The sequence below is a fragment of the Bos mutus genome, chromosome 2, assembly GCF_027580195.1.
Source record: "Bos mutus isolate GX-2022 chromosome 2, NWIPB_WYAK_1.1, whole genome shotgun sequence".
Taxonomy (NCBI): Eukaryota; Metazoa; Chordata; class Mammalia; order Artiodactyla; family Bovidae; genus Bos; species Bos mutus.
This window is the reverse complement of record NC_091618.1, coordinates 108,865,671-108,892,896: the sequence shown is the minus strand read 5'-3', so window position 1 is coordinate 108,892,896 and position 27,226 is coordinate 108,865,671. Positions and strand designations below refer to the sequence as shown.

The 27,226-nt window shown below is 41.6% G+C and overlaps 1 protein-coding gene across 1 annotated transcript; it reads right to left on the bottom strand.

The window, feature by feature from the left end:
* Positions 1-84: 84 nt before the first annotated feature.
* DHRS9 (dehydrogenase/reductase 9) lies at positions 85-27,226 on the bottom strand. Its single transcript, XM_005887598.3, has 5 exons — positions 27,036-27,226; positions 9,389-9,760; positions 7,926-8,184; positions 5,856-6,019; positions 85-3,440 (listed from the first exon to the last, which is right to left on the bottom strand). Exons 2-5 carry the CDS (start codon positions 9,699-9,701, stop codon positions 3,217-3,219), a joined length of 960 nt encoding a protein of 319 aa, XP_005887660.1. The 5' UTR covers positions 9,702-9,760; positions 27,036-27,226; the 3' UTR covers positions 85-3,216.

Here is a 27,226-nt window from a genome sequence, read left to right as displayed (position 1 = left end):
CATGAATCAGCCATGGGTGTACATGCATTCCCCATCCTGAACCCCCCTCCCACCTCCTTCCCCATCCCATTCCTCAGGGTCATCCCAGTGCACCAGCCCTGAGCACCCTGTCTCATGCATCGAACCTGGACTGGCGATCTGTTTCACATAGGGTAATGTACATGTTTCAGTGATATTCTCTCAAATCATCCCACCCTCGCCTTCTCCCACAGAGTCCAAAAGTCTGTTCTTTATATCTGTGTCTCTTTTGCTGTCTCACATATAGGGTCATCATTACCATCTTTCTAAATTCCATATAAATGCATTAATATACTATATTGGTGTTTTTCTTTCTGACTTACTTCACTCTGTATAATAGGCTCCAATTTCATCCACTTCTGGTTTACCTTAAGCTCTGTGAAGAAAGGGACTATGTCTTGTTCCTGACAGTTGGCCAGTGCTTAGCAGAAAGCCCAGCACATATGTCCACCAAAATATTATTGATAAATATATGATATTTTCCCAAGAGCACAGAGACTATAAGAAGCAGTGGCGCGATGGGGAGAAGTCTAGAAACCTATACTTCAGACCTTTGGTGCGGTGACCCTGCCTCCCTCCCAGGTCATGTACTTTTGTTGAGACTATGCCTTTCTACCTCAAATACCCTCATATCCTCATTTAGTTGAAAAAGCTTTAAAAGTTGCTTGGGTGAATATGTTTGGTTTCATTTTGAAGTGATACCATAATTTGGCAGCATTTATTTAAGTATAGCATTTTTTTTTCAGTTGGATGAAACAGGGAGTTATCAATTATAACTACATAGAGAAATGAGTAAAGAACTCAGGTCTATGCAAAACAAGGGAAATAACCATTAGGAAAGTTCAGCACTTCCCAGATAGCTCAGACAGTAAAGAATCTGCCAGAGATTCTTTCAGGAGACTCAGGTTCTATCCCTGGGTCAGGAAGAGCCCCAGAGAAGGAAATGGCAACCCACTTTGTACTCTTGCCTGGAAAATTCCATGGACAGAGGAGCCTGGCAGGCTACAGTCCATGGGATCATACAAAGACACATGACTGAGCATGCACGCACGCAAGCTCAACTACACAGTGGAAAGTTCAGCAAGGGAGGTTCTGGAAGATTCTAAAAGTCGGGGCAGCCTTGGGGGCCTGGAAAGTTGGGGAGCAGCAGGCTAGATTTGTTTTATAATATTTATTTACTTGGCTGCATCAGGTCTTAGATGTGGGCATGTGGGATCTTTAGCTGTGCCATGTGGGATCCAGTTCCCTGACCAAGGATCAAACCCGGGCTCACCTGAATCGAGAGCATGGAGCCTTAGCCACTGAACCACCAGGGAAGTCCCAGGTTAGATATTTTTAAAGCAATGAAATGAACCTAAGATCTAGGAATTCAAGGTGAGACGGAGAAGCCTCAGCAAACGATGTGGATGAACTTCATCTCCAAGGACAAGATGAGTGACAGTCGCCTGGTGTTAATTCCAACCAGAAGAAATCAGGGATGTACAGGTGGAACGGTCTCTGGGGCTCGCAGGACCAAGATGGAGATGAGTCCACTGATCAGTAGTGAGGATAGTTGAGATAACTTTGCTTGAGAATTTTTCTATATCACTCTTGTTGTGACTGTCTTCATTTTCATGTAAAAAGGATGAGTGTATCTTTTCTCAAAATAATGAAACATATGGGCCTGATACCATTGGAAATTTGATTTTTGAAAGTCATCAATATGTTGTAAATGTCAAAGGAGGAAACTCCCTCACAGGTAGATGTTTCCAGAAAGGTGAGTAAAAATGAATAGGATTACTGACATCTTCAAAAGAACACGGTTTTAAGCAGCAGATATTAAATATTTTCTTCACAGTAAATTCAGTGTGTGTGTGTGTGTGGGCATGCACGTGCATGCACAAATATACACACTAGATAATTTCCCCAACTCTTTCACTCTGTGTTATTCTGTGGTTACTCAAGTATGTTAGCTGCTCAGTTGTGCCTGACTCTTTGCGACCCCTTGGACTGTAGCCCGACAGACTCTGTCTATGGGATTCTCCAGGCATGAATACTGGAGAGGGTTGCCATTTCCTTCTCTAGGGGATCTTCCCAACCCAGGGATTGAATCCCAGTCTTCTGCAAAGAGGTAGATTCTTTACCATCTTAGCCACCAGGGAAGCCCATGTTATCCTGCAACAGATATTAAAATTTGACACTTTGGGTTTTTTCGTATAAATATTCAACCAACCTTTGTGAGTGATACTGGGTGCTGGGGTTTGGGGAAGCATCTGTTTGGGCAGTTTCTTTTGGATGGGGTGTGGGTTCAGAGTCAACCCAGCTTAGAACCATGAAATGAGCCAGCAGCAGGCCTGCTCTCACTGTAACTGCTGGTAAAAGAGAGTCTCTGAATTTAGCTCTGTATTTTCATGGGGCTTCAGAGACACCTCACATACTGGCTTTCCCAACCATCTCAGGTGTAAGTTGTATCAAAGAGTCTATGTCTCGTTACATTTACAAGCCTCAGGGTAAACACACAGGTACATTTTTCTTCTTTTGGAATGACAAGTTCCTCTGCTGTTACCATCTGTCCACAGATGGTGGTCCTGGAATCTCCCTACCTACACTTTTACACCTGTTTCTCTTTTTCAGTCCTCTTATTCCTTCTCTCCTTTTCCTTCCCTCCTACTTGCACTTTTACCTAGTATTTTTCTGCTGTCCCTTAGCTTCTTCCAGTCTCACATTGCCCCATTACCCTTTCTTCTCCTGCCCCCATTGAAGCTCACAGAACCGGGTTCCAGTCCTTCAGAATCTTACTCTCAGCAAGATAGCACATCCAATCCCCCTTTAGGAAATTATTTTACTTATCTCTTAATATTTTGATCAGGAACAAATATTTAACATTCAGGAGTCACTCTAAGTGGTATGGATTAGAAGCAGGGGGCAGGCACGGGTGAAAAATCATTTTGGATGGGAAAGCCTGTCCACCTTCCATGCATTATAACCAGCAGGCAAAGACTAAATATTGGGCAGGCACCATCACTGCCCATCTTCTCAAGAAAAATTTGAGGAGGGACCCTGGAACCTCGAAGGTGATGGTGGCAGCCCGTCTTTTTACCAAAAGGAGTTTGATTCAAATGAGTCCAGTTTGGATTAGGTAAAGAATGAGATTGAGGAGATGTGTTCTAGAAATCAGCCAATTTCGCAGCCTGGGGCAGGTATTTGTCATCAGCTGAGTCATACTGCCCTGGGATTAGCCAGCTCTACTTTCTGTTTCAACAATAAAAAGTCTTGCAAAACTGCTGGCATGTGAGACAGAGGGATCCAGAAAGTTTTGGCATCTTTTCCAGCAGCATAACGGGTTTTAGGGAAGAGACTTGTGAGAGCATGGTCCATGCACTCCACCACCAGGGACAGATCCACGTTCACAAAGGATGCAGTGCCTTTCAATTGTTCTAGGCCTGTAAAAAAAGAGACAGAAGCACATTTACCCCGTGGAAGAAGGGGAATAGGGGAATGTGAAGCTAGGTTGCAAAGGGGAGGGTGCAGTGAGGGAATTTATTTTGATTTTGCCATTATAACTCGGTCCGCTTGTGGTGGGTTTTTATCTATTCCTCAGAAAAGGATGCAGCAGTGATTTCTTTAGATTGTTGGCTCTCAGACTTGAGTGAGCAGCAGAATCTCCTAGAGAGCTTGTTCAAAGCCAGAACCCAAGAAGTTAGTAGTTCGTATACCCATGGTGGTAGTAATATAAACACAGCACTTCTTAAAACAAACTTGATATAGGAAATGTGTGTACACGTGCTTGTGCATATATGTGTGCACTAATATAGCATGTGCCTCTATAATTCAGTGAATAAAAAGAGACTCATCCACTAAAGCCCTGACTCACAAAGCTAAAGGTGTCCTGGTTCTCAGCAAATGAATTGTGTGAGTAATGAGCTAAGATACCTTTAAAGAGGCAGGGACTGGTGATGGCTTGAAGCATTACTCCTAAGCTCTTAAAACATATCTTAAATTGTGTATCCTCAAGGGAAAATCTATTGTGTTAAATCTTTTGACTTCAGCTCCCAGTAGCCACAAGGTGTCCCAAGAGCCTAATTGAGGTTAGCTCAGAAGTCTTGTCTATTTTAAACTCCTACGACTCCAGTCTGGGAAATGAAGCAAAGTGATCTTAAATTTGCGGTCCGCTTTAGAACTATAAGTCTCGCTGATCTCAAAGTCTTGGCTTGGAGAACTCTAATAAGAGCAACCAGGACAAAATAGGGCTCTAAGCCTTTGGTGATTCTGAGAAAGGACCCCTGACCCAGAGGCCAAGTCAAAAAAATTTGAGATAGAAATTGAAGATATATTCTCAGGCATCTAGGAAATATCAATTTCAACATCAAATGAGGGATTTTGTTTTCGAACTTAGAGGCTTCGGAGTCGGTGAGTGAGAAACAGAGCCTTTAATGGCAGTGGTTGTAACCTGATATGTGATGACATGTCAGCACCGCGAGGTTTGTCAAACCAGACGTTCTAGTTGACATATGTGTACCTGTATGCGTGTGTGTGTGTGTGTGTGTGTGTGTGTGTGTGTGTGTGTGTGCGTGCAGTGGGGTAGTTGCAGAAGTCAGTCATTCTCCCCCAGGAGATGTGACTAGGCTCTTGGCTCCACCTTGAAAACTCCTGGCCTTGAACCTTGCCACAGTTGGCTGTCTTACCGAAGCCCGCCGAAGAAGAGGCAGGACCACAGCTGGGGTTAGGGTGACTCCAGGTCAAGTGGAGCGCCTGGCTCAAAGCAGGAGCTTAGTAAGTGTTTGAGGACTAGTGAGTAAATGTTAATAGGGCCGGGAAGTCTGATATGGAGGCAAGAGCCCCAATACAGGAAGTTCTGGCAGTTCCTCAACGCCTCATTCCCATTGCAGTGCATGGCGGAGAATAGATGGCCAAGTCAGGCCATCTGGGTTCAAATCCAGCTCTTCACTTACTAGCTGTGCCACTTTGGGCAAGTTACATCCCTGTGCCTCTGCTTCTATGAAATCCAGAGGGTTTGTTTGGGCGTTTTAAATGAAAGAGTTTGTGTAAACTTAGAATGGTGACGAGTATATAGTGAATGTTCACTATGTGTTAGTCATTGTTATCTAACCTTTATGATTATTCCTCCAGCCTTGACTCAGTCTGACTTACCTTATTTCTCCTTCCATCTCCACTGCCATGCATTCCTGCTGCGGAAAGCTTCCACCCAAATATTAATAATTTCTTCCTGTTTAGGTCATATTCAAACCTGACCTTTCCTATAAAGGTTTCTTAACCAGCAACGCTTTGATTCTGTGTTGAATTTCTCGAGCAGTTAGAGACTGTACTATCTAGCACTCCTTCTAGGCTGTTGGGTTGTGTCTCAGAAATAAAGAATCAAGTTTCTTGCATGTTGTAAATCTCAGTGTTCAGAGTCATCTGGTTACTTTCTGTTGTCAACTAGATTGTAAGTTAGTCAGAGTTTGAGTCTTTGAATGAGTGGTAGGTGGTCACCAAACAGAGGTGTTTGTGTAGATGTAATAACCATGGGCTCCAGTCCAGGCATTGCTCTGAGGAGTTGTATAAACTTGGGTAGGACATTTCCCTTTTCCTTTGCTTGCTGCTATAGTTCTTTTGAGGAATAAATGATACAATTCATAAGGCATTTAGTATGGAACTTACCACTTAGTAAATGCTCAGTAAATGTTTATAAACACGAGCAAGAGATGACACTAATTAACAGGGACTCCTGATCTATATTTGAGATCTCTACTGGTGTATTACCATGGTAATCTTATTTTTTCCTTTCTGTTTGAGTCTCTTTCAAGCTGTCTAGGACAATGAACCCCATAGGATCCTGGGTCCACCCCAAAGCTCACTTTTCTCAATGTAGCTTTCTCCATATTGTTGTTTGATGTCTGGAGACAGATGCTTCCAAATGGCAAGTTTCTTTTCAGCAGTCTTTTCTGGATCTGACAAATTGGTTTTGAACAATCCTGGTTCGATGCAAGCGACATGCACACCAAAAGCTTTCATGTCCCGCCTGTGAAAAGAGCCAGTTGAAGACATTTAATTCAGGCTTATTTGAATAATGTTTGCTTATAAATCCTTTCATGGAATCACAGAGTGGGGTGCACAGGAAAGAGCATCTTATTCTACCATCTCAGTTTGCAGATGAGGAACTGAACTACGGGATGGATCATCTTCCACATTCCAGACTGGCTACTATGCAGTACGCCTGTGGGACACATCTGAATAGCACAGCAAAGTCTTTGAAAACTGAACAAATATTGCGATCTTAAACCACAGAAGGTTGGTTGGAAGTTGTGACCTGAACACAAGCTGCTCAATTATCTGCTAAAAACAACAACAATAACAACAAAAACCTATCAACATTCTCCCCAGAATTTAATAGGGCTCATAGTTTCATGTTGTACCAAATGTTTAGCATATGATACATAAAAGAAGTCAGAAAATCTCAACTCACATGAGAAAAGACAATGGACAGATACCAAGGCCGAGGCAACACAGATGTTGGAATTATCAAAGTCTTTAAAGTGCTTGTTACAAACATGCTCCAAGAGAGAGACACTCCTGAAGTAATTGGGAATTTAGAAAGCTTTAGAAAAGAAAGAAAAGATAAAGAAGAACCAAGTTAAAACTTTACACTTGAAAAATCCATTAACCAAAATAAAATATTTACTGGCTGGACTCATTAGTAAAATGAAGAAGATGAAGGAAAGTCAATGAATTTGAAGATGGATCACTAGAAATTACCTAATCTGAACAGCAGAGAGAACAATAATTGACAAAGTGAACAGAACCATAGAAATCTGTGGGACAAAATCAAAAGGTTTAATATTTGTGTTAGAATCCCAGAAGGAAGAGAAATAGTGGATTGTAGATAAAAAATGTTCGGAGAAACAATGGCTGAAACCCCCTCAAATATGTGAAAAGGCATAAACCTACAGATTGGAGAAGCCCAGTGAACCTCAGACATCATAAACCCAAAGAAGCTAATGCCTGGGGCACCGCATTGAAGGACTTTGCTAAATTGGTCCTTTCATGGTTTTATGCTCTGGGGTTCTCTGATGACATAGCAAAAAGAGGTGGTCAATGCTTTCCTGTGGTAGCAAAATCTTCACATTAGATTAGCAAGCTTCTGTGTGTGTGTGTGTGTGTGTGTGTGTGTGACTCAGTCTTGTCTGACTCTTTCCCACCCCATGGACTATAGCCCACCAGGCTCCTCTGTCTGTGGGATTCTCCAGGCAAGAATACTAGAGTGGGTTGCCATTCCCTTCTCCAGGGTAGCAAGCTTCTAAGTTTTATTTGGAAATGGAAGCATCAGAGGAAAGCTGACTTTCTTGTCTTTGGGGTAGAGGTGGGACGGTTACCATCCATTCAGCTATAGTGTTTGAAATTTGAGTCTAGAACTTGCAACAAGAGGGGAGAAAATTGCTGCATCGCTAAGTCATTACTTTATCAGATAATTTTCTACTGAGGGTTTAAATAAGATGTCACTGTTGTGTCTGCAACTGACAGTAATACCAACAGAGAGACCTGATTTAGTTCCTCTCTCTGATTCCCTAACTATTAAACAAGCTAATCTGTTGAATACAAATTTGCCACCACTATTCTCATATGCATTAATGCAAAAAGGAGAAAAGACTTTAAAAGATTTAGGTTCAAATCCTATTCTACCACTTGACAGCTGGGTGACCTCAGGGGAGTTATCTCATCTCTCTTAGCTTCAGTGGTATCATTTATATTTTATTTCTCATTTTTTAAATGTTTTTTCCTTATTTTTTGCTTCGAACCCTTGTGCCAAGGGCTGACTTTCAGTATCATAAATTGGGAATAGTTTAAAGCACTAAATAGAGTGTCTGGTATATACATGTTCAATGAATGTTAGTGGTTATTGTTTGCTAAGATGTCCATGTTTGCTTTACCTTAAGCTGTCATTGAAGCCTTCTACTGCATATTTAGATGGCGAATAGCCCCCTCCACCAAATGCAAGCCGACCCCCAATGCTGGAGACATTGATAATTCTCCCTCGAGCCTTTTTGACCAAGGGAAGCATGTTTAACGTGACACTGATGAGTCCAAACAGGTTCACTTCAACAGGTTCTCTGTAGTCCTCAACTGTCAGCCAGTCATTGGGTGCCAGCACACCAAGAATGCCAGCGTTGTTGATCAGACCCCAGAGACCTGGAACAGAGCGGAAGGGAAGGAGGTGTGGTAGAAGGTGATACTTATATAGGCATCCTCGATGGAAATACAGCTCTGCCTTATCTGATGGTGTCATTTTCTCCTTCCAGTCACATTCCTTCCTGCTTTGAATACTTGCAGTTTGGGGAAGTGATAGTACAGTGGGTGAGAGGTTAAACTGAAACGGCTGAAGTTCTGTTACTGGAAGCCACTCTCACAATTTTTCTGTTTCTGCTTCGAATGTCAAACACTATCTGAGTGAGACTTTTTAATCTCAGATGTGAGGAAATTGCTCTATTTTTCCTATCATGCTGGATGGCATAGCCAGAGAATACTTATGAACTGTTTTTATAGACAAAGAACAACATCGATCTATTTCACATTTATTTTTGGTAAAAATCCAGTCATTTACCTGTCTTATTTTATGATGGGAAACACTTAACATTGTTAAAAGTGTTTGGCATTCAAGCATTAAAATATTATTTGGCGCCTTATCAAACCACTGCTTTTGAGGTTCAGAGTCTCAACTATATGATGAAAATGTGATAAAGAAAAATAACATCTGTTTGTTTTTTCCTTTGTGGATTCAAATATCTTCATCCATGAGGATATTTCAAACTTCATTCAGGGAAATAAAATAAAAAGTCTTCTAGTTCGGAATGCGCCTATCTTTGCAGAATCTAATGCAGAATGAGGTCCAATGACTCCCTATTCTACCACAACTACCTAAGACACATTTGCTCAGATCGCCAGACTATTTTCTTCCTTTCCCAGTGACAGTGTGTGAGCTCTGGAACCATTTCGCAGTCGGAAGATGGACCTGGATATTCAGATGGCAATTCAAGGGTTGCCCTCAGAATCTACTGTAGCTTTTAGCCCCAAGTTGTTTGCTGCGTAAGTGGTGAGAGTAGCACTTCACAGAAAAAGATCGGTTAACACCATCATCTCAGTTCTAAATTCACCCATGGGAACGTATGAGAAGATAATGTGGGCTGTGTCTCTCATGCATGTAGAGAGCTTGCAATGTAGAAATATTCAGGGCTATTCTAAACTTTCTCCCATCTTCTCTAGTACACAACTGGTATTTAGGAGACTATTTTTTTTTTTTTTTGGAAAGAGCATTTAAAATCAGACTATTTACTTTCATTTAGCTTTGCTTACTTCTCAACACCCCCTCCATTCCCCTCATTCTCACATCACTCACCTTTCTCCCCAACTTGGTTTTTCACCCACTGGGCAGCCCTCTTGACATTTTCTGGGTCAGTTACATCCAGGAGCACGGTATGAAGCCTCTCTGAAGTTTCTGCCTTTAAAGCTGTTGATCCTGATTCAGTTAGGCAGGCAGCAATTACATGAAATCCTTTCTTATCAAAAGTTCTGGCTGCCAAGTTTCCAAAGCCAGTGTCACACCCAGTGATGAAAATGTACTTATCAGTGATGTTTGCGATCTTTAGCTGTCTTTTATAATTCCACAGAAAACCACAAAGGATCAGAAGGACTAACAGCCAAAAGAGCATTTTTTTCCTGTTGTATGACAAGGACACTTCTTTCTTGAACAATAAAAGAAGATGGCGTCCTGAGTGTTCAAAATTAGAAAGAAAATTCGAATTAGAAGCATTAGGGCATAATAACCCAGAGTGATGAACTTAAGATATCTTAATGCATTTGGATGGATACATAGATGGTTAAAAATGCAATAACTCTTATTTGGTTGGGGAGATGGCCATTTAAGTGTTAAACTACACCTATCATATGTGCATGTGTGTGTGCTCAGTCGTGTCTGACTCTTTGTGACCCCCATGGACTGTATTTCTCCAGGCTCTTCTGTCCATGGGGTTCTCCAGGTGAAAACACTGGAGTGAGTTGCCATTTCCTCCTCCAAAGGATCTTCCTGACTTAGGGATCGAACCTGTGTCTCCTGCATTGCAGGCAGATTCTTTACCACTAAGCCACAAGGGTTTCCCAAGTGGCAGAGAAAGTAACTGGCAAAATTGACAAGGGTCATTGGGTTGATTTAACTTTTTTTCTCTATCTGTATATATGCAAATATTCCTTTGCTTAATAAGGAATATTAACATAAACACAGATAGAATGATACACACACACTCGTGCACACAGACACACAACTCTATTTCTACTGTTTTACAAGGAATAGATTGTTTCAGATAAAAAATAATGCAACATATCTTCACTTATTGTGGACGATTTGGACTCTGCTTTCATCTTTTTTTCCTGCCGAAAGATCTATAGCTAAAGAAGGAAAAAATGGGTAATAAAAATAAGTCAAAGGTAAAAGGAAGGTTTGTGCAAACTAGTTGGTTCTTGTGGTATAGCCATGACTATTACTAAAGCAGTCAGGTTTTTAGACTATTGTTACTTAAAAATTTGGTATAGTTTTTCCAAATCTTCCCTCTGTAGGAATTATTGATTTGTTGCAAGTCGATGTCTATGTAGCAAGATTTCCCCTTTTCAAGTAAATAAATACATTTAAAATATGTAATTTTGAGGGGTGGGGTGGTGTAACCAACTCTTGCAAAATTTCATATTTAGACATTTTAAGGAAACTTCATGTTTATACATTCAATTAGTATAGCGTTTTGCTCAAGCCTAGGTCTTGATAAAAAATTGTTGAATAACTAAAAGTTAACTATATTCACCAAATGGATTCTGTAACCTTTGTTGCAATCCAAACTCCCAAGGGAATTATGTGAAAAATGCAAATATTCATGGGGTTCAATGTGCCCTAGAGCTGAGAGTCGGAGAAGGCAATGGCACCCGACTCCAGTACTCTTGCCTGGAAAATCCCATGGACGGAGGAGCCTGGTGGGCTGCCATCTATGGGGTCGCACAGAGTCGGATACAACTGAAGTGACTTAGCAGCAGCAGCAGCAGAGCCGAGACTGGAAACTCTGTGCTGTAGGGTTTTGCTGCTGGCAGGCAGGCCTAAGGGGAGCAATAGTAAAACAATGGCTTACTTTTGTAAAGCATTCTGCCTTTCACTTTTACATATAAGTCTCATTTGACCCTCTTTGTAGCCTTTTCAGTTAGAGAGGGCTCATTACTTGCCTCATTTTATAGGAGAATTAATATGCCAATTAATAAATGTAAAAGGAAAAATGAAATTAGCAAATTATGATGTGGCAGCTGACAAAGTGACAGCTGTTCCAGGCAATTCTAAACTAGTGGGTGAAATTCCGATGAGAAACGGTAACTATAGAATCTCAAAGAATCTCTGCATAAAGCTCGTACTAATTAAAAAGAGAGCAATAGTAATTTCACAGTGGAGAAATCTGACGGATACCACTTTAACCAAGTGATAAAAATGAACACTACAGAGACGACAAAATGGCGGAGGAGTAGCTGGACATGGAGTACTTCTCTCTTCATGGATGGATCAGGGATATAGCTTCAGATGCAGGGATCTCACAGAGCACCAGCTGAGGGCTGGCAGGAGTGCCTGATCACCGGAAAGGAATATGGATCCACACAAAACTCAGTAAGAGGAAGGAAGGAAGAAAGGGAAAATTAGGAGAGTGAGTAGGACTGGATCTGCACTCAGGGGGAGAAGGAACTGAAGCAGGGGTGAGATTCCCACACTGGAGCAATAGTTTGGGACAGAGAGGAGGCATTTGAGGCTGTTGGAGAGTGAATCAATTGATCTGTGACATTCTGAATGGAGCAGAGAACCACAGCCCTACCTGTCCAGGACAAGGTCCCTCCGTACGTGCAGTCGCTGGGAGCTGGACCGTTGGGATTAAAGAGCAATCCTAAAGTGAGGGCTGCTGGTGACTGCTGGAGATGGCCTGAGGGGATGTGAAGGAGGCGATCACCGTGGGAGTGCCCTTGAAGGAAAGCTGGGCAGCCATGGAGGCAGGGCCATACTGCTGAATCATGCGCAGGGGGTGGGGCCACCACTGTAGCCTCTCTCTCTCCCCACAGGCCAGAGCCAGCAGCTGACCAGTAGAGAAAGACCCCAGAGATGGTGGTCCTTGGTGGGCCTGATGCACCAGTTGAGCTCAGTTCAGTCAATTCAGTCACTCAGTCGTGTCCAACTCTTTGCGACCCCATAAATCGCAGCACGCCAGGCCTCACTGTCCGTCACCAACTCCCGGAGTTCACTCAGACTCACGTCCATCGAGTCAGTGATGCCATCCAGCCATCTCATCCTCTGTCTTCCCCTTCTCCTCTTGCCCCCAATCCCTCCCAGCATCAGAGTTTTTTCCAATGAGTCAACTCTTCGCATGAGGTGGCCAAAGTACTGGAGTTTCAGCTTTAGCATCATTCCTTCCAAAGAAATCCCAGGGCTAATCTCCTTCAGAGTGGACTGGTTGGATCTCCTTGCAGTCCAAGGGACTCTCAAGAGTCTTCTCCAACACCACAGTTCTAAAGCATCAATTCTTCATCACTCAGCTTTCTTCACAGTCCAACTCTCACATCCATACATGACCACTGGAAAAACCATAGCCTTGACTAGACGAACTTTTGTTGGCAAAGTAATGTCTCTGCTTTTGAATATGCTATCTAGGTTGGTCATAACTTTCCTTCCAAGGAGTAAGCATCTTTTAATTTCATGGCTGCAGTCACCATCTGCAGTGATTTTGGAGCCCAGAAAAATAAAGTCTGACACTGTTTCCACTGTTTCCCCATCTATTTCCCATGAAGTGATGGGACCAGATGCCATGATCTTAGTTTTCTGAATGTTGAGCTTTAAGCCAACTCTTTCACTCTCCTCTTTCACTTTCATCAAGAGGCTTTTTAGTTCCTCTTCACTTTCTGCCATAAGGGTGGTGTCATCTGCATATCTGAGGTTATTGATATTTCTCCCGGCAATCTTGATTCCAGCTTGTACTTCTTCCAGCCCAGCATTTCTCATGATGTACTCTGCATAGAAGTTAAATAAGCAGGGTGACAATATACAGCCTTGACGAACTCCTTTTCCTATTTGGAACCAGTCTGTTGTTCCATGTCCAGTTTTAACTGTTGCTTCCTGACCTGCATATAGGTTTCTCAAGAGGCAGGTCAGGTGGTCTGGTATGCCCATCTCTTGAAGAATTTTCCACAGTTTATTGGGATCCACACAGTCAAAGGCTTTGGCATAGTCAATAAAGCAGAAATAGATGTTTTTCTGGAACTCTCTTGCTTTTTCGATGATCCAGCGGATGTTGGCAATTTGGTCTCTGGTTCCTCTGCCTTTTCTAAAACCAGCTTGAACATCTGGAAGTCCACGGTTCACGTATTGCTGAAGCCTGGCTTGGAGAATTTTGACCATTACTTTACTAGCGTGTGAGATGAGTGCAATTGTGAGGTAGTTTGAGCATTCCTTGGCATTGCCTTTCTTTGGGATTGGAATGAAAACTGACCTTTTCCAGTCCTGTGGCCACTGCTGAGTTTTCCAAATTTGCTGGCATATATTTCACAGCATCATCTTTCAGGATTTGAAATAGCTCCACTGGAATTCCATCACCTCCACTAGCTTTGTTCATAGTGATGCTTTCTAAGGCCCACTTGACTTCACATTCCAGGATGTCTGGCTCTAGGTGAGTGATCATACCATCGTGATTATCTTGGTCATGAAGATCTTTTTTGTACAGTTCTTCTATGTATTCCTGCCACCTCTTCTTAATATCTTCTGCTTCTGTTAGGTCCATACCATTTCTGTCCTTTATCAAGCCCATCTTTGCACCAGCAACAGAGAAAGATCACAGCCAGGAGGGCCCTTTGAGCACCTGCTTCACCAAGCAACAATGAAGGACCAGCTAGGGAAGTCCTTTGAATGCCAGCTTCCAGAGGCTAGAAAAAGACTCTATGTTCGTGCTAAGTTGCTTCAGTTATGTCCAACTCTGTGCGACCCTGTGAACGGCAACCTGCCAACCTCCTCTGTCCATGGGATTCTCCAAGCAAAAATATTGGAATGGGTTCCCATGCCCTCCCCCAGGGGGCTCTTCCCAGCCCAAGAAACAAACCCGTGTCTCTTATGTCTCCTGCATTAGCAGGTGGGTTCTTTATCACTAGCACCACCTGGGAAGCCCCTGAAAAAGAGTCTAATAGCACTTTATCACCTATGCCCATGGCCACCAGGTTCCCTACACTTTTGGCCCCACCAGGTTCCCTACACTCTGAGCAGCCATGCCTCCTCCATGCCCAGTCCTCACTGGTGCAGAGCTGCCAGAGGCTAGAAAGAAAAAGGCTTAATAGTGCCATATCTCCTGCTCCTGTGGCCACCACCTCCCCCATGCATGGTGCTGCCAGGGTCCCCACAATTCAAGCAGCTGTGACACCTCCACTCTTGGTCCTCACTGGGCAGACCCAAGTCCTCCAGGGCAGCCTCAGGAGTGAACTCCCGTGGATAACCTGCATGGAGTGCTGGGGATGAAACCACAATTGACTTCCAGGGGCAGAATGGCTAAGGAAGAGGATTGGAAATCTTTCCACCAGCTGTACAAGCTGCAGATTAAATCCACACAACCAACTAGGTACTCTGTGCCTATGAAATATATAAAAGGACAATGAGTGTTCACATAAAAGCAAAAAACCCTAGCTCTGGCAACAGTGGAGGTAAGTATACACAGGAGTAGAGCAGATAGGTCCAAAGAACAGTCCAGTATAGGAGGGCTTCCTAGGAGGTGGAGGTAGAATTACTACTCTCTATATACAATTTTTTTTCCTTTTTTCCCCCTTTCCCCTCTTTTTCCTTTTTCCCCCTTTTCCCCTTTCCCCCCTTTTCCCCCTTTTTATCCTTTTAATCTTTTCCCCCTTTTTTCTTTTTCATATATTTCTCATTTTTTCTTTTTTTTTTTTTTCACTCTCTTTTTTCTCTCTTCCTTTTGTAAATGTGTGAGTTTCTTTGGGTGCTCTTAGCAACTGAGTGTTGTTTTCACCATTAGTCTTGAGGTTTTGTCTTCTGTGCTGTGATGCCTGTGAAGTCTTGGTGCTACAGTAAGGGAAGGAACCAATAGCAGACTATTGGAGGCAGAAAAATGGATAAGTGATCTGGAAGACAGAATGGTGGAAAGAACTGAAGCAGAGCAGAATAAAGAAAAAAAAAATAGAAAGAAATGAGGACAGTCTCAGAGACCTCTGGAACAACATTAAGCACACTAACATATGAATTATAAGGATCCTAGAAGAAGAGGAGGGAAAAAGGCATGAGAAAATATTTGAGGAGATAATAGTCAAAAACTTCCCTAACTTGGGAAAGGAAATAACCATCCAAATCCAGGAAGCCCACAGTCCAATACAGGATAAACCCAAGGAGAAATACACCAAGACACATATTAATCAAGTGAATGAAAGTTAAACAGAAAGAACAAATATTAAAAGCAGCAAGGGAAAAGCAGCAAATAACACACAAGGGGATTTCCATAAGGCTAACAGCTAATCTTTCAACAGAAACTCTGGCCAGAAGGGAGTGACGAGGTATACTTAAAGTGATGAAAGAAACAAAATTACAACAAAGATTGCTCTATCTAGTAAGGATCTCATTCAGATTCAAAGGAGAACTCAAAAGCTTTACGGATCAGCAAAAAAAAAAAAAAAAGATAAGAGAATTCAGCGTCACCAAACCAGCTTCACAACAAATGCTAAAGAAACTTCTCTAGGTTGGAAACACAAGAGAAAGAAAAGGCCTACAAAAACAAACCCAAAAGAATAAAGTAAATAGTAATAGGATCATTAGTTAATTAGTGTTAGTCGCTCAGTCGTGTCCAACTCTTTGTGACCCCATGAACTGTAGCCCACCAGGCTCCTCTGTCCATGGAATTCCCCAGGCAAGAATATTGGAGTGGATAGCCATTTCCTTCTCCAGGCGATCTTCCTGACCCAGGGATTGAATCTAGGTCTCCTGAATTGCAGGCAGATTCTTTACTGTCTGAGCCACCAGAGAAGCCCCATATGTAGCATATATATCAATAATTATGTTAAGTGTAAATTGACTAAATGCTCCAATTAAAAGATACAATGGATACAAAAACAAGACCCTTCTATATACTGTCTACAAGAGACCCACCTCAGACCTAGGGACACACAAAGTGAGGGGCTGGAAAAAGATATTCCATGCAAATGGAAATCAAAAGAAAGCAGGAGTAGCAATAGTCGTATCAGATAAAATAGACTTTAAAATAAAGACTGTTATAAGAGACAAGGAAGGACACTACATGATGATCCAGGAATCAATCCAAGAAGAAGATATAAAGTTATAAATATATATGCATCCAACATAGGAGCACCTCAATACTAAGGCAAATGCTAACAACAGGGAGATCCAACCAGTCCATTCTAAAGGAGATCAGCCCTGGGATTTCTTTGGAGGGAATGATGCTAAAGCTGAAGCTCCAGTACTTTGGCCACCTCATGCGAAGAGGTGAAAAGTCTCTTTGGAAAAGACTCTGATGCTGGGAGGGATTGGGGGCAGGAGGAGAAGGGGACGACAGAGGATGAGATGGCTGGATGGCATCACTGACTTGATGGACGTGAGTCTGAGTGAACTCCGGGAGTTGGTGATGGACAGGGAGGCCTGGCGTGCTGCGATTCATGGGGCCGCGAAGAGTAGGACACGACTGAGCGACTGAACTGAACTGAACTGATTAAAGGGGAAATTGACAGTAACACAATAATAGTGCAGGACTTTAATACCCCATTAATACCAATAGACAGAGATCTACCAGACAGAAAATTAAAAAGAAAATACAAGCCTTAAATGATACATTATATCAGTTGGATCTAATTGATATTTATAGGGCTTTTATCCAAAAACAGCAGCTTTCACTTTTTCTCAAGTGCACATGGAACTTTCTCCAGGATAGATCACATTTTGGGTCACAGATCAAGCCTTGGTAAATTTTAAAAAATTGAAATCATTTCAAGCATCTTTTCCAACCACAACACTATAAGACTAGATATCAGCTACAGGAAAAAACACTACCAAGAACACAAACACGTGGAGGCTGAACAATACACTTCTGAATAACCAACATATTACTGAAGAAGTCAAGAAAGAAGTCCAGATATACTTAGAAACAAATGACAATGAAAACACAACTCAAAACCTATGGGAGGCACTAAAAGTAGTTCTAAGTGGGAAGCTTATACCAATACAAACCTCCCTTAAGAATCAAGAAAAACATTGAATAAACAACCTAACCTTACACCTAAAGCAACTAGAAAAAGAAGAACAAAAACCCCTAAATTTTGTATAAAGGAAGAAATCATAAAGATCAGAGCTGAAATAAATGAAGGAGACAATAGCAACTTTTGATCCTGCACCAAAAAAATCATTTTTTCTTTTGTCAAAAAGAACATTTTTAGGTTGACAAATGAAATTTGAGTAAGCTCTGTAGATCGGATAAACAATAAATATTACATGAATATCAAATTCTCAGTTTTGATCACTTCTATGATTATGTAGAAAATGTCCTACTTTTTAGGAAATACACATGGAAGTATTTAAGGATTAAGTAGCACCATGTCTCCAACTTACTCTTAAACGGTTTAGGAAATAATAAAAATATGTATATAAACAAACATTAAGAATATGTACATTCTCTAAAGAGAGAATAAGAATGTAAATGTGGTACAATGTCAATATCTGGGGATTCTGGGTTGTGCTAGTCTTTCAACTTTTCCATAAGTTTGAAATTAATTCAAACCAAAAATTTCAAAATTTGGCAAAGGAAAATGATTTTTTTTTTTTTAATGAGAAAAGTGTTCATTTGACTGCTTTGTGTTCACGCACAGATAGATGAGAAGTTTCATATACAGAACTTCAGAGTCTAGTGACCTTGGACACCAAGTTTTCTGCCTTCTTCTCTTTGGGAAATTCACCTTCATAACCACTGGAGGAAAGCAAAAACTCAGACCAAATCAGTCAGACTCCCTCTCCCTCCTCATCTTATCCATCTCCCCCCTCAACTTCCTCCTTCCCTAGCCAAACCAATTTTTCCCGGGTGACAAGCAAACGGAGAGGAGGTTTTAGTTGTTAGGGATGGGCTCACTTTAAAATGCGTTGCCCTCATTAGTTACTCCTTTGGGCTGAGGGTTATTTCAGATGCTGGTGTCCCAGCCTGCAGCCTGAATCCAAGGACTGCCAGCCTTGACCTAGAGCTTTGCATAGTCTGTTGTTTCCCCAAAGATTATCATCCAAAAACACTGCTTCTTCTTCAGTCCCTAAAGTTCACATACCTCTAGGTCATTGGACCAAGTCAGCCACAAACCAACACATACCTTTGTCCTCTAATTTTAGCCAAGATGCTACCTTTGAGTAATAACCCTCGGTCAGTCAGAGTTGCTGAGAACATGACCTGTACACAGAAGCTGATTGATGGTTGATTGGTTCATTGACCACTGGGAAGTAAATGAGTAACAGCAACTCACAGGGCTGCACCAGCCTTATTCTGCCAGCTGTGGTCACCTCCATATGGGTCCTTGGTGCCAGCAATTGAGTCAGGGCGTTGACTTTGGTAGCTTGGGTTGTTGGCTTCTCTGTGTGTTTTCCAATTTATCTCACAGCATTTATTGGACATTGTATTTCCAATTTATCTCCCTGCTTAGTAGGGGTACAAATCTTTCAGCAAGAAGTGCCTAGGTCTGTCAGGGTCCCTCTAGCACCCAGGGACTGTGAGCTTATTGATTCATCAAGGCCAAGAACGGAGTAAGAGAAAGCAGATCTTCAGCCCCTAAAGCTCAATGCATGAGGTAGGGTGCAATTCTGAGCGTATGTCCTCTGAACAGGTCACGGAGTGTTTTCTTCAGCCAAAATCAACACTAGCCAATTTGCCAGTAAAAATTTAGAAAGCAAGGACCAAAGTCACACACACACACACACACACACAAGAGACATTAAATCAGGGTTTAGGAGCTGAGGCCTTGGAATCAGGCAGATCAAGTTTCAGGTTCAGTTCCTCTACCATCAGAGGGCCTTTGGGTCAATTGTCATATTATCTTCATTTCCATTTTTCTGTCTGTAAAATAGAGATAACTTCTACCTTGAAGAGTGTTGTTATTTAGTCACTAAGTCGTATCCAACTCCTTGTGACTGTATGGACTATAGCCCGCCAGGCTCTTCTGTCCATGGGATTCTCCAGGCAAGAATACTGAAGTGGGTTGCCATTTCCTCCTCCAGGGGATCTTCCAGACCTAAGAACTGAACTCCTGTCTCCTGCATATCCTGCACTGGCAGAGAGATTCTTTACCACTGAGCCACCGGGGAAGCCCACCTTGAAGAGTACCTGGTGAAATAAAATGACTAGAGGCCTGACACACACGAAGACCCTTGTCATGTGGCAGGACTGGCCGCTGTATGCATTGCTCATGTCTTAGCATGGGGTTCTCAGGCTCAGTATTTTTGCAGTTTTGGTCAGATAATTCTTTATTGTGGGGGGTCTCTGCTGTGTATTACAGGATGTTTAGCACCACCCTGGCCTCTGCCACTTAGATGCCAGTAGTCTGCCCCAGTTGTGACAACCAAAAATGTCTCCAGACATTGCCAGATATTCCCCTAGGAATAAAATTCTTCCCAGTAGAGAACTGCTGGTCTAGTGTTTCCTTGTCTTGGAGGTCCAGAATGGTACAGCATTCAAAACTGCTGGAAACTACTGAAAACCCAGACTGGAAATTCAGTCTTTGTTTCCTTAGTAGTGACATATTGACGAAAGTTTATATTTTTGATGGTCTTACCAGAAAATTTTTATTATTTATAAATACTGGATGGCATCATCAGCTCAATGGACATGAGGCTGAGCAAACTGCTGGAGACAGTGAAGGACAGTGAAGCCTGGAGTGCTACAGTCCATCTGGTCGCGAAGAGATAGACATGACTTAGCGACTGAACAACAATAAATTCATAGCCTGCTGCAGTAAGCATTAATGTCTATGATTTTAAAAAGTTTCCTAGGAACTCGTGTATTTGAGTCCACGTGATACAACTGGAAATTTTATGCATCGCACCACAGGGATCTCACATGCTGCAACTAAGAGCCGAGGCAGCCAAATAAATAAAATAAATGAATATACATATTTTGAAAATTGCCTTTTTGTCATCAGGAGGATAGGAGGCAGTGAGCAAAGCCAAATTTATGTATGCTACCATTTGTGAATTTAGAAATTACCAAATGAGCACTCACAGCATTTATGAGGCCTAAATGCTAGCTGAGCCTTTTGAGTTTGGACCACTATGAACTCCTCTGGGGTGCCCTTCAGATGAGTACCACTGACTACAGAATTCAAAGAATGCTTTGAGAAAGCCATGGTCCTTGGGATTCCCAGTTGATCAAGTCAGGTAGGAATGATAGTAACTCTATGATCTATTGAGTGGCTCAGCTGGTAACGAATCTGCCTGCAGTGCGGGAGACCTGGGTTCGATCCCTGGATTGGGAAGATCCCTGGAGAAGGGAAAGGCAACCTACTCCTGTATTTGGCCTGGAGAATTCCATGGACTATATAGTCCATGAGGTCGCAAAGAGTCAGATACGACTGAGTGACTTTCACTTCACTTCACCATAGTCTAGGACCTCTGCTAAGATCTAGAAATATTTATCTCTTTCAAACCTTACAGTAAAATTATCTCTATTTTATGGATGAGGAAACAAATTCAGAAATGCATGTTAATGGGCGCAAGATAGAACTGTGTTGTTTCAGGCCACTCAATCCCAGCATCCATCCTTTAATTGTCTGCTCCACTGTTAAGGGGACTCCCACTCAACTCTGGGAATCTGGACTGTGTGTACACTTCTCTACACCACCATGCCTAATGATACTTGATTTTAAGTAAATACATGTAGAAGGAAAGAAGAAAGAAAGAGAAGAAAGTTTCCACTCGAACACCAGGCATCTAGCAATAACTGGATTGGTTTTTGAGCCCTTTGATTCATCAGGGCATCTTCCTCTCCTCCTCCTTGTCATCAGATAGTCACACTTCCAATTTAGATAACTTTGAACATTATTGAAAAATATTCCTATAAAATTTATCTCATCAAATTATCAAAATACTTCTGTGAGCTAAGTAGGGTTGGTGTCAGACATAAGATCATTTGCCAGAGAGTGGCTAGAACTAAAAATTTCATCTCTGAGCTCCTAAGCTGTGTTAAAAAAAAAAAAAAAAAAAAAGACAGAGAGAGAAAGAAAAGTAGAACTAGAAAGAGATGAACACATTATCAATCAATAGGAAAATTAAAATATATTATCAAAATTCTCCATGACACCACAAAGACTCAAAAGGAATCAAAAAAGGAGAACTAGGTTTCTCTTTGATCTGTATTTGAAGGGCTGAAGAGTAACTGCTTGTCTGCGACTATTGGAAAATATTACAACTCAATTGCTGTCCTTGTCCACTTCTGCTTCTTTTAATTTTCTCTTCCTGGTTAAAATATCTAAAATAAGATCCTTTGGTTTCACTTCTCTTATTCATCTTCCTCCGCCCTTTAAAAATAAACGAGAGATTCTTAAAAAAAAATAAGATAAAAAATAATGTCTCCATCTTTCAGAGTCACTGTGAGGTATACTTTTTATAAGAGAGGTAGAGTTCTTTGTAGTTACTTCCTCCCAAACAATTTGGTTTTATTTCCACAAAACTTCACAAAGAGAAAGCAATACTGAATCTAGTCGATCACACTGACTGTTAGGGTATTCGTTGAATCTTTATTTTTATTTTTTTCAATTTGCTGCAAGTGTGACCTGAGGTGAATTAACAACTAAGTTTTTTAAAATCAAAATACATCAAATAGAGAACATTTATCAAAAAGCTTTCTAAAATATTTTCTTTCTGAGTTTCTCTTGCACAAGCTTTCTTAAAGGTTGACAGCAGTCTGACTGGACATGTATGTCCCTTGTCCATTTAAATCTTGTAAACCTGGGACTTCTCTGGAAGTCCAGTGCTTAGGAGTCTACCTTGCAGTGCAGGAGACGTGGGTTCAATTCCTGGTCATGGAACTAAGATGCCACATACTGCAGAGCAATTAAGCCCATGTGGTCAACCATTGAGCCCACACACCACAACCAGTCAATAGGAAAATGAAAATCAGTTCAGTTCAGTCGCTCAGTCGTGTCTGACTCTTTTCGACCCCATAAATCGCAGCATGCCAGGCCTCCCTGTCCATCACCAACTCCCAGAGTTCACACAAACTTACGTCCTTTGAGTCGGTGATGCCATCCAGCCATCTCATCCTCTGTCATCCCCTTTTCCTCCTGCCCCCAATCCCTCCCAGCATCAGAGTTTTTTCCAATGAGTCAACTCTTCACATGAGGTGGCCAAAGTACTGGAGTTTCAGCTTTAGCATCATTCCTTCCAATGAACACCCAGTGCTGATCTCCTTCAGAATGGACTAGTTGGATCTCCTTGCAGTCCAAGGGACTCTCAAGAGTCTTCTCCAGCACCACAGTTCAAAAGCATCAATTCTTCGGCGCTCAGCCTTCTTCACAGTCCAACTCTCACATCCATACATGACCACTAGAAAAAACATAGCCTTGACTAGATGGACTTTTGTTGGCAAAGTAATGTCTCTGCTTTTGAATATGCTATCTAGGTTGGTCATAACTTTCCTTCCAAGGAGTAAGCATCTTTTAATTTCATGGCTGCAGTCACATTTGCAGTGATTTTGGAGCCCTCAAAAATAAAGTCTGACACTGTTTCCACTGTTTCCCCATCTATTTGCCATGAAGTGATGGGACCAGATGCCATGATCTTAGTTTTCTGAATGTTGAGCTTTAAGCCAACTTTTTCACTCTCCTCTTTCACTTTCATCAAGAGGCTTTTTAGTTCCTCTTCATTTTCTGCCATAAGGGTGGTGTCATCTGCATATCTGAGGTTATTGATACTTCTCCCAGCAATCTTGATCCCTTATGATTATACAGTGGAAGTGAAGAATAGATTTAAGGGACTAGATCTGATAGATAGAGTGCCTGATGAACTATGGAATGAGATTCGTGACATTGTACGGGAGACAGGGATCAAGACCAATCCCATGGAAAAGAAATGCGAAAAAAAGCAAAATGGCTGTCTGGGGAGGCCTTACAAATAGCTGTGAAGAGAAGCGAAAAGCAAAGGAGAAAAGGAAAGATATAAGCATCTGAATGCAGAGTTCCAAAGACTAGCAAGAAGAGATAAGAAAGCCTTCTTCAGAAAAAAAGTCCCTAGGATTGGGGCTGAGAAGTAGGCCCTTTTGGAAGCTTCCGAGGCAGTTCTAACGTGCAGGCTGAGTTGGGACCAGGTGGACCAAAAAAAAAAAAAAAAAGAAAGCCTTCTTCAGCAATCAATGCAAAGAAATAGAGGAACACAACAGAATGGGAAAGACTAGAGATCTCTTCAAGAAAATTAGAGATACCAAGGGAACATTTCATGCAAAGATGGGCTCGATAAAGGAGAGAAATGGTATGGACCTAACAGAAGCAGAAGACATTAAGAAGAGGTGGCAGGAATACACAGAAGAACTGTACAAAAAAGATCTTCATGACCAAGATAATCACAATGGTATGAAGACTCATCTAGAGACAGACATCCTGGAATGTGAAGTCAAATGGGCCTTAGAAAGCATCACTACGAACAAAGCTAGTGGAGGTGATGGAATTCCAGTTGAGCTATTTCAAATCCTGAAAGATGATGCTGTGGAAGTGCTGCACTCAATATGCCAGCAAATGTGGAAAACTCAGCAGTGGCCACAGCACTGGAAAAGGTCAGTTTTCATTCCAATCCCAAAGAAAGACAATGCCAAGGAATGCTCAAACTACCTCACAATTGCACTCATCTCACATGCTAGTAAAGTAATGCTCAAAATTCTCCAAGCCAGGCTTCAGCAATATGTGAACCGTGAACTTCCAGATGTTCAAGCTGGTTTTAGAAAAGGCAGAGGAACCAGAGACCAAATTGCCAACATCTGCTGGATCATGGAAACATCAAGAGAGTTCCAGAAAAACATCTATTTCTGCTTTATTGACTATGCCAAAGCCTTTGACTGTGTGGATCCCAATAAACTGTGGAAAATTCTTCAAGAGATGGGCATACCAGACCACCTGACCTGCCTCTTGAGAAACCTATATGCAGGTCAGGAAGCAACAGTTAGAACTGGACATGGAACAACAGACTGGTTCCAAATAGGAAAAGGAGTACGTCAAGGCCGTATACTGTCACCCTGCTTATTTAACTTCTATGTAGAGTACCTCATGAGAAACGCTGGGCTGGAAGAAGCACAAGCTGGAATTAAGATTGCCGGGAGAAATATCAATAACTTCAGATATGCAACGGAGAAGGCAATGGCACCCCACTCCAGTACTCTTGCCTGGAAAATCCCATGGACGGAGGAGCCTGGTAGGCTGCAGTCCATGGGGGCGCTAGGAGTCGAACACGACTGAGCGACTTCACTTTCACTTTTCACTTTCATGCATTGGAGAAGGAAATGGCAACCCACTCCAGTGTTCTTGCCTGGAGAATCCCAGGGACAGGGGAGCCTGGTGGACTGCCGTCTATGGGGTCGCACAGAGTCGGACATGACTGAAACGACTTAGCAGCAGCAGCAGCAGCAGATATGCAAAATGAAAATATGTTATCAAAATTCTCCACCACGCCACAAAGACACAAGGGAAATTTAAAAAGGAGAACTAGTTTTCTCTTTTATCTGCACACAAAGTCCAAACCCCACAACGAAAGACCCTGCATGATGCAACCAAAATCCCACAAATTTAAACTGACTTGACACAGCCAAATAAATAAATAAATATTGTAAACCTGGTTAACTGACACCAGATTCCTTTTTAGTTTTATCTTTTCAATGAATCAAGAAATTCTGTCACTATTTAACCCAACTGGCCATTCTGGGATTTCTGTGACACATTTCTTTAAGAAAAATGACATTTGTGCCTAATGACACAAGCTAAGCATATGACTAATGAAAGATATTTTTTGTGAAGAAAATCTTCATGTTGGGCACCCAGAAATCTAAAAAAATTTTAAATGGAGCCAAGAGATCTTACCTAAAATAGTCTTACATGAGCGTCAGATTAAAATAATAATAATGGTTATGGTCCCCCGATGAGATCGTTGATGTGATATTCATCCTTGTAAGTTCCCTCAGACAGTGTAATGAAGAAGCTCCTCCTTTAGTTACATTCCCCTTGAATCCTGCTTCCTGCAGGAGGAAGGTGCCCTCAGGACCCAGTGTGCCTTGTGGAATGGGACACAAGTGTGTGTGTGGGGGGTGCCTCTTTTGTAGGCTCATTCAGTCTCCTGGCTGAGCCTGGAGGTGTGCCAGCCCACTCTTTTGTAGGGAAGACCTGATGAGTTTATGTTTTGCATGTTTAGTTCTAACTGATGAGTTTATGTTTTGCATTTTTAGTTCTAAAGAAAAAACCTATCTCCGATTTTCTTTTGACTTCTTTCAAAACTTTTAAATTATAATTCATCAAACCATCTGTAATAATACTTAATATTCTCAGTCTCTTACAGGTTTATTATTTTGCCAATATGCTTTCTGATATTATTGGCAGGTTAAGAATTATTGCTAAAGCCATGGTTACCTTATTTATGTTGCTGAGTAAGCATTGCTAACTGGAAGACATGATATATTAGATGTTATTATAGCTTACAGTTATGCAAGTCTTCAAGGAAGCTTGCAATATCGAGAGAATGTTATGTAGAGTTGCAGAAAGTGTGTTCAAATCTTCAATATATTTCTTTTCATCTCAGTTATCTTTGAGCAGTTTTTAATGGCAATACCTTGAGAAAGTGACATTCATTGTAAGAGTTTTAAATCCAGTTCCCATTATTTTCCATTTGATATATGAAATAATAAATTTTCCTTGAATTCAGATATTGAACCTTGTTTTAAAAATTTGGCATGCTTTTCAAATATCACAAATAAAGCAAAGATGATACAACATTTGATTTTCATTTTATGCAGCATCTAGCCAAGGATATTTTTAGGGCACCTACTAAGCTAAATAAAGCACAGTCCTTACCCTGGAACTAATAGTATAGCAGGACATTTCAGAACTATTCGTTCAAACTTAAATTGAATTTTAATTTAAAAATGTGTTTTTTTAAAAAACTTTTCCCCCAACTGCTAAAAATCGATCCATTGAGAAAGACCACACCACCACTTGGGTCATAAAGCCTTTAACAAGAATTGCCCTTGAAGCCACTAAACTGACTTTCTCCCTCTGTTATTTGTATGTTGGACGTTTCAGGCAAAATTCCAACCCTTGAATCATAAAACAGAATGAATATCTGAAGCAGACTTATTGTCATCCCAGTGTCCAGGAATCAAATGTGCATTGAGGAATATCCCTGCTTTCTCCTGGACTAAACAGCATCTTTCTCACTCAGCTTAGTGTGTGTGTATATATTTGCCTAAATTGCCCTCTGAAGTATTGGTAAAGCAGGTAGACAAACAGACCTGACCTGCAGTTGGTAGCAAATCTGTTGTTCCAACTAGGAACTCAGCTGAGATTCCCACTCTTTTTAGAGCTTTCCAACTAGGAACTCAGCTGAGATTCCCACTCTTTTTAGAGCTCTTCGCCACTCCAGTTTCCAGTTAATTATAAGATTCATAGATGGTGTCAAATAGGTACAGAGAGATGAACTAGAGGTAAATCTAATTGTAACTCTAGGGTGACAAAGAACATTCAAAGAGAAACCTGGGGAAGGAAGTTCAAGGCAAGGTTTCTGGTGGCATTGAGCTTTTTTCTGTGATGAGGTGGACCCAGTGGCCATCACAGCCTTCTAACATATCATTAAAAAAAAAAAATAGCAACTGCTGACCACAGCATGAAAGACAACTTGATTTATTATGTAAGAGTGAGGAAAAGCAAGACAATTTGAAGACTGACATAAGAAATGAAGGAATAAGTGACAGAACTCCGTCAACGGTTACCTTAGTTAAGATGAACTGGGACACAGAAGCTGTTGTGACCTTGCTGGGCTGCTTGTAATCTGCCTGATCTGGTCGCTGTGCTGGGGGAAGGAAGGATTGTGTCACCCTGACCTCGCAGATCCTCTTAAGGTAGAGATGCCTGGGCTTCCGTCAAGCTCAAAGTGCTTAAGTGTGTGAGGAGTCCGCAGGTT